The following is an 8178-nucleotide window of genomic DNA, read 5'->3' on the forward strand; positions in this document are numbered from 1 at the left end:
TTTGGTACTAGACGCTCCTTTAGCCACTTTTCATAGTTTTCTACGTTCATGTTAGAGTGGTAATCAATCACCAGCAACACTATTCGCATTGTAAGTCAGTAGTGCGTTAGGTATAAAACCTTGTTCTGAACCAGCATAATAATAATAAAGCTTTATTTATTCCATGCATAATAATAAGCTATAATAATTATTATAACATTCGATTGTAATTTAATATCCTAACTAGATTTGTTTACAAATAATAATTTGATTTTCATAGATTGATATAATGATGAATTAATTAATTTATATAAGTCAATGATTAATTAATGCATGGACCCCGTTCGGGTAAAAGCCTCCTGAACCAGCATACACAATGATAATTCTGTGTCCATACGACAGGTTTCTCTTAAATCATCCTTTGTTTTGCAAATGATTAGTTAAGATGTAGCTCTCATCTTTATATGATACACCTATTTTCTTGACGGTATCTGAGTAAGTTTTTCAGATAAGTAAATCGTAGTTCTTGAATGTCGTGCCGTTCTATAATAACACGTCGATTATCCACAGTTTTTTGCCATTTATATCCCAACTTTAACAAAGCTGTACGCAGAGTCGATATACTTCCACCATAATTAAGTTTCTCTTGGAACGATCTTTTCAGCTTTAACAAGGTAAGTCACTCGTGATGTTTTGAATGGTAATTTTGAATAGTGGAACGTATAACATCAACGTTGAAGTTGTCTGATTCTAATTTGTTTAATCGTCTTTTACGGCCTTTATGCGGAGATTTATATTTAGAGTCAGATTCTTTTCCTTCAGCCAACATATTAGTTATTGTTCTCTCTGATACTTATACTGCCACTGCTGTTCTTTTCCCTACGCTACATAAATATTCATTTAATTTCGATATTAATGTTAGACGCATTGCATTCATGCATGATGATTGCAAACTGGATCACTTACTATAGTAAAATTTTTAATTCGAGTCAGTAAAATGACATTGCCAGTGTTGCAGGTTTTTAATCTCAAATAAATAGTGATGTGATAGAATCTCGACTATAATTTTGGGAATTTCGACTAAAGCACTATTACTAATTCCAGTCAGTAAAATAACAAGTGCAACTGTCACTGATACTGTTCGGAAATCAATAGACATAGACATTTAGTCATGCTTTATTTTATTAAGTATCAAAGCGTTTTTTTTATTATAAATATTTAATACATATTGTATTAAATAATACGATTTTAGAAATATGGACCTTACCAGCGTATTAAAATTTCTCACTACAACATTATTACTTAGTAAATTACAAAGCTGGGAAAAAATGTATAAAAAGGTCCAGAGGAATTAACACTAAAGCCGAACGTCCACCGCCGGCTAAACTAAATAAAAACTAAACTCAGTGAACTAAGCTAAGCTAAACTAGAACTACGGTGTCCGTCCACCAATAAATAAGCTAAAACTACGTTAGTGATGGCCAGTTTGTGCTAGAACGTCGAGTTAACCGGACGTGATATGGAAGACGACACGAGTAATGACGAAACTTTAGAGGAGGACTATCGTCATAGGAGAAGAAGATTGATTATTGCTTATTTTATGAAGAAAAAACGGAAACATAGATACTGGATAAGTCAACACATTCAGTCCTGGAAAACAAGCAGCGAATTTAACACTTTGTTTAATGAACTAGACGACGAAAATTTTAAGATGTACTATCGTGTATCGAGACAACAGTTTGATGAGTTACTTACAATGATTGCCAAGGATATTGCTAAGATTGATACTAATTTTCGAAAAGCTATATCGCCAGAAGAAAGATTGGCTATTTGTTTGAGGTAAGTGTATCAACATTAAAATTAAACAGATTCAGTTACTTTGGTATATTTATTGAAAATTAGGTTGTATAAAGATATCAATTGAAAGTAGTATCGGTGAACGAAGTGCCTTCGTTGTTTTGAGTATCTTGGAAGTATGGATTATCTTGAGAGACTGGAGTGTCTTGGGAGCGTGGAGTAGATTGAGCAGAAGATGTTGAATATCCATATGAGAACTGACTTCCGTATAAGTAATTGTCATACTTATCTTCGGCTTCAGATATTATGGTAAAGATTTTCCTTTTAATGTCCCTTTGCAACCACTCTGGAAACTTTATGGCTGTTTCGCTCATACTGTCAAAAAACAGTTTTAAAGGATGACTTCTTGATTCCCTTTCAGCTTTCTCTTTCTCTTTTATCTCATGGCGACGCTTTTCATAATCTGCATCAATGTCTCTCAGTAAAACAGCTAAAGATTCATCGTTCTTTCTCTTTCTTTGCCTTTGTTCAGACGATGAGCTGTGAGATGTAGATGGTATAGATTCAGTGTTAGAAACATGATCAGTATTTTCCTGTGTCTCAGTATGTGAAATTGTAATATCCTGGCTTTCACTTGCATTACCAGCTTCCATTGTCCTGTTTGTTTTATTATTCTGGATTTCATTTACGTTACCACTTCTTGGGCGGTTTTTCATATAAGGCAATAAAAATTCAAGTAGACTGGCATATTTCCAAGTGTTTGTTGGTGATGCAGCTTGGCCACTTGTTGAGCTTTTAATTCTTTTTATTGATTCTCGATGCCCATCACGTAATTTCTTCCATTCGTTTTTTGCCGTTTTAACTGAAACAGTAATAAAAAAGGTTAATGCATTCATTAAAAAGTGTTGCCTTTTGCAGGTTTTTGGCAACAGGGGACACCTACAAAACAATTGGATACAATTATAGAGTGGGTGACAGATCAGTTTCTAGGATTGTAGAAAACGTCTGCCAAGCAGTTTGGAATCATTTACAACCAATTTACATGTGTTTGCCGACTGAAAGAGAATGGAAAGAAATTGCTGAAAATTTTATGCTGAAATGGCAATTCCCCAACTGTATTGGAGCAGTCGACGGCAAGCATAGGGGAAGTCCGGGCAAAGTGAACACCTTAATGTTTGAAGTGTTGTAGAAACAGAAATAGTTGACATAGAAATAAAATTATTTGTTTATAGAAATCAGTATTTATTAAAGTTTTCAATATAATCAACAGAAATACGTAACATTAATACTTTAGTCAAAATTATTAATAATATGAAATTAGGAGATCTATCCGCTTTGCCCAACCCACCGGGTAAAGTGGATAAGATGATAGGGCAAAGTGAACACAAGTAATTTTTCTACAATAAAACTAATCAGTACAGTTGTCACAAATAAATAAGCCTATTCCTTCATAAGCCTTACATTTTTCATGACTCCATTGGCTACAGGAGCTACATTGGATCCAATCATCTATTGGTTGTCCGTTTATTTCTGTATAATCTTCTCCACAAAAATAACAAGTATATTTTATATTAGTATCTTCTTTCTGAGCTTTCTTAACTTTATAATTTTTGGTATTTTTCTTTGTTATATTTTTGGTTTTTGGTTTTTTATCTAAATCTTTGTTTAAATTTTTTAATACAGTTGTATTCATTTTTGTAAACTTAACTTTTTGTTCCTCTTTCACTGGAGTGCTCGTAAGAACTTCTGACTTTTGTATCTTTCGCTTGCGGGTACTCATTGGCACACATGGTGTTGGAAGGGGTTTAATCTCTTTGGGGCTGAAATAAATTGCAGAAGCAGATGGTTCTGGACCTTTTTCCATGCAGGAATCATTTTCTTCATCCATCATGCTTTGAAGTGGGTCTAGCTCATTGAGATCTACAATTGACGTTGTGGTAGAATCAATAAATTCAGGCAAAGATATGATCTCTGTAGGCAAGGCACAGTCCCGTTTCAAAACCACATCTTCATCTTTAGTAGAATCATCTTTTTCAGGTCCAATTTTTTCAGGCGTTGAAGGAACCAAAGTTGCTTTGTCTAATTCTGGCATAGACACTTTAGAACTGTTTGAAGTCTTTTTTTCTTTTCTAAACTTTCTAAGACTTAGTGTTGAGGATCTTTCTGCATCAACAGCCATTTCGAACGCTACCAAGTTTGATGTGGAAGGACCTCTTGATGATCCTTGAATGTTTGATTCCAAACTTACTTCCTGACGAGCTGGCGGTTCACTGTTTGGACCTGAAGATTTATCAACTTCAGTTGATGTTTCATCATCCACCTCATGTAAAGTCACAGATTGGTTGGTTTCAACCGCCTCGTGTTGAGCTCTTTTTCTAGATGTCGAAGGGAGTTCGGAATTATCTTGATTAGCTAACGTTTGAAGACCATCATCTTGATTAGCGACATTACGATCACAGAGGCTTGTTGAAGACGGTGCGTAGTCTTCTTCTCCGAACACATCTTTATTTATTGGCCATAAACCGGGTGTTTGAAAACCTTTGACAGCATTGTTGGCAGTAGCACATTTCAGATATGCAGGAGTGAACAATCTCGCCACGTCATATTGGTTGACAATCCTTCCTGGATGCGCCTTTTGGAATCGATTTATTTCTTGTTCAAAGAATATTTTTAGGGGGCCATATACGGCAACATCCAAAGGTTGTAACTTGTTTGATGTGTGAGGGGGTAGGGACAAGAGAATTACATGGTTTTGACTTGCATACTCCAGGGCAGGATAAAATTTGTGGCTTTCATGATTATCCAATATTAGTAAAACCTTACTCTCTGCAGTGGGTCGTACATGGTAAGTAAAAAACCTGATCCATTCCAAAAATATTTCTCCATTAATCCACCCAGATGGAGAGCAAGTTCCTTGTGTTTCTGGAGGAGAACCATCCAACAGGCGATCTTGCATCCTTTTGCGTGCAAATATCATGAATGGTGGTATAAATGATCCAGATGCATTGCAGCAACACACAATTGTTGTGGTTTGTCCTCGTTCCGTGCTAGCAATGACCCCTACCTGCTTCTTACCCTTAGTAGAAAGAACCATAGGTGGCTTATTTGTTGACGTTTGTATCCCGGTTTCATCGACATTGTATATCCTGCTACCATCGATCTTGTGTTTTTCTACCTGTTCCGACAGCAGCTCGTAGAACCGTTCGACTTGAGGACGATTAAAGCCTTTAACCCTGGCAACTGAAGTCGCTTCTGGAACTCTGAGGCAAATGGATGGATTTCTACCCAAAAAACCAGCTAACCAGTCATCTCCTGCTTTCTCATTTTTGTCCCAACTTGGTGGACGTGCAAGATTATTTTTCTTTGCGTAAACATAGACTAATTTTTTGAAATCTTCACGAGTCAATCCATAAAAAACACTGTCCATCTCTCTTAAATATTCTTGAAGATCGGCTTCTTGTGCGTCAGTAAATACTTTGCGAAATCGGCCAAGCTGAGCAGATGAACTACCACTTTTCACATGCCGATAAAGTGTAGCATAAGGTAAGCCATATTTTGTAGCTGTCGAAATTAGACGCGGCCGCTCGTTAGTTCGATTGGTACAGGACTGAGGGGTACCGGGTGGGTGTCCCTGCGCATGGCGGACAGAATCGCGGCCGAAGTTTGCTAGTAGTGGGGAGTATTCGCTTTGCCTGGCCTGTTCGCTATGCCCGGACTTCCCCTATATCCATAAAATGCCCACCTCATTCAGGTTCTCAGTATTTTAATTATAAACATTTCCATTCTGTAGTATTACTCGCAGTTGTTGATGCAAACAAGAAGTTTATTATTATAGATATTGGTTCCATGGGCAGATTTAGTGATGGTGGTATTTTTTCTGATAGTGCATTTGGACGAAGGCTACAAAATAACGAATTAAATTTGCCTAGTGACCAACCTTTACTACAAGGTGGTACTGCAATACCTTACGTATTTATAGGTGACCAGGCATATCCTTTACAAAAACATTTTATGAGACCATACCCACAAAGCGCATGTCGTAACAGTAGAGAAAAAAGGAACTTTAATTATCGTCTCAGCAGAGCGCGAAATGTGGTAGAAAATGCCTTTGGTATTTTGTCAATGCGATTTCGGATATTTCGTCGGCCATTAGAGTGTAAAGTAGAATCAGTTGATTTAATAACAAAAGCTGCTTGCGTGCTACACAATTATCTTTCAACTAATCAAACAATAATAGCTTTTGATGAAGCAAGTGCTGAGGACGGATCAGTTTTACGATCAGTGGGACAACTACATGACAATGTACGAGCAACAAGAGAAGCATTTCATGTAAGAGAATCCTTTTGTAATCATTTTAACAATAACAATATAAATTAAACTTACTGTCTGATATGTTCGGGTTTTTCATTTCATCCACTATCCTCTTCCATAAACCGTCTTTTTTAGTTGTGTCCCGGTAGTCTTTATCCTCTGGATTATACAACACAGGATACTGCTTGACATATTCAATAAACACCTCCATGCTGCTAAATACGTGTTTTACCAACCGCGCACGAACGCTCACTGTACAAACACGTTCGAACAACACTATCGACAGGTGTCAGAGGGGTAAGGCAAGGGGGTGAGAGGCGTTTAGTTTAGCTCAGTTAGTTACGGATCGGCCGCCCAACTAAGTTAGTTCCACTTAGCTGGGGCATTTCACGTAGCTTAGCTGGCATAGTTTGCGGTGGACGCACATGTATGAAAAACTTGATCAACTATGTGAGCTAAGCTGAACTAACTTAGTTTAGTTGGCGGTGGACGATCGGCTTAAAAGGTCAAGAAAAAACAAGTAATTTTATACGTTTTTATTCATTACGGTTGTTATTGATTCCGACTCCGATTCTGAATCAGTATACTCAGAATCGGAATCAGTTACATTTATAACAAATGAATTCACATATTCGTCTATGATGTGGTCGAGTTGACACATTTTGTCTTCGACTTTTATGGCATGGTTGATGTACTGTCTCCAATTTTCAGGTGTCACTTCCTTCAGGCCTTCTTCAAATAATTATTTCACGTCATTTATTTTAAAAGTTTTATTGTTCCTGGCGACGTACCCCTTTGCTTGAGCCCATATTAACTTTATCGGGTTGAGCTCACAGTGATAAGGGGGCAGTCTCAGGATTGTGACACCGCATTCAGCGGCCAACTCTTCCACAGCATAGCGTTCGTAATTCGATTTTTGTAATTTGACTATTTCTATTAATTGAGCCTTTATCATTGAAGGTTGATATTTAATTTGTTTTTGATCCAACCATTGAATAATATCAGCCTTCCGCCAGTTTGAAGTCGGAATACGCTTAACCTTTCTTGAATGATACGGTGCGTTATCTATTACCAGCACCGCATTAGGCTTTAAAATTGGCAAAATGCTTTTAAGCCATTCCTCAAAACACTCCGAGTTCATTTCGTCATGGTAGTCTATACTATTTTTTTTTGGATTCAAAAATTAATAAACCGCCTTCTACAAAACCTTCATCACTGCCTATATGTGAAATTATTAGGCGTCGACCTTTGCCGGTTGGGCCCTTTAGGCCTGTAGTCAAGCCTTTGGAAAACGCTTGTTTGGAAGATTCTATTGTTGTATCCACCCAAACTTTACCAGTTGTATGACCTGTTAATATACAAAATACTTATAAATAATGTACTGACACAAATTATTTTTGAAACTGAAAAACTATTCACTAAATACAGTTGTAAATAAAAATATTCAATTACCTTCATTGATCTAGGTCTCGTCTTGATAATAAATTATTTTTCCTTGTCTCCGATATTCTTTGATTGTCGTCAAGTACCTTGTACGCCACAGAATTAAGTCTTGGCGGTCAGTCAAGCAGCTGCGTCTTTTGCGACTGCCCAATGGCAATGGGCATTATTGTATGGGTTGCGTCCCAACCCTTGTAACATGTTACGCCTAGTTTAAACATGTTCACTTAAGTTTTATTTTTATAAATAATTCAAGTTTTTATTATAATTGTGTGCAGGCCAAAAATTCTGAGGTGTAAATGAAAAAAGAATTTTTGTATTGAATAATGCTTTAATCATATTTTTTTACATTTTGGGCGACGTACTCATATATTTTTTACGTTCATAATAATTGTGGAATCAGTAATCGTTATTTTAGACAGTTATTAATAAACACACGGTTGAAAATAGTACAATTATTGCTGAATAATTCTCTTATATAACTTAAAGAATCCACTTTATACACTGGTAATTGTGCTACAACAATCAGATTCTTTATCGTATCACAGTATTTATATTTATTTATGTTAATATACAGTATCTATCTTTTAATAATGGACATTATCTACAACAATGTTGTCCAAATAGGTCGCCGGTAACAATATGCTTGGC

The 8178-nt window shown here is 36.4% G+C and overlaps 1 protein-coding gene and 1 long non-coding RNA gene across 2 annotated transcripts; both read right to left on the reverse strand.

Annotated features, from left to right (window-relative positions):
- Nucleotides 1-1852: 1852 nt before the first annotated feature.
- LOC124537909 lies at nt 1853-6549 on the reverse strand. The gene is made up of 2 exons (XM_047114870.1): nt 6160-6549; nt 1853-2638 (listed from the first exon to the last, which is right to left on the reverse strand). The coding sequence occupies exons 1-2, from the start codon at nt 6296-6298 to the stop codon at nt 1896-1898; spliced, it is 882 nt and encodes a 293-aa protein (XP_046970826.1). The 5' UTR covers nt 6299-6549; the 3' UTR covers nt 1853-1895.
- Nucleotides 6550-6608: 59 nt separating this feature from the next.
- On the reverse strand, nt 6609-7676 carry LOC124537910. Its single transcript, XR_006966942.1, has 2 exons — nt 7540-7676; nt 6609-7435 (listed from the first exon to the last, which is right to left on the reverse strand). It is a non-coding gene; the product is annotated as an uncharacterized LOC124537910 (long non-coding RNA).
- Between the last annotated feature and the right edge of the window lie 502 nt (nt 7677-8178).

Source organism: Vanessa cardui, chromosome 19 (assembly GCF_905220365.1).
Source record: "Vanessa cardui chromosome 19, ilVanCard2.1, whole genome shotgun sequence".
Taxonomy (NCBI): domain Eukaryota; kingdom Metazoa; phylum Arthropoda; class Insecta; order Lepidoptera; family Nymphalidae; genus Vanessa; species Vanessa cardui.

Coding starts and splice junctions, on each gene's coding strand:
- LOC124537909 (XM_047114870.1), bottom strand. CDS start 6,298: ATGGAGGTGTTTATTGAATATGTCAAGCAGTATCCTGTGTTGTATAAT. Junction 2,639..6,159: donor AAACCCGAACATATCAGACA/GTAAGTTTAATT, acceptor TTACTGTTTCAG/TTAAAACGGCAAAAAACGAA.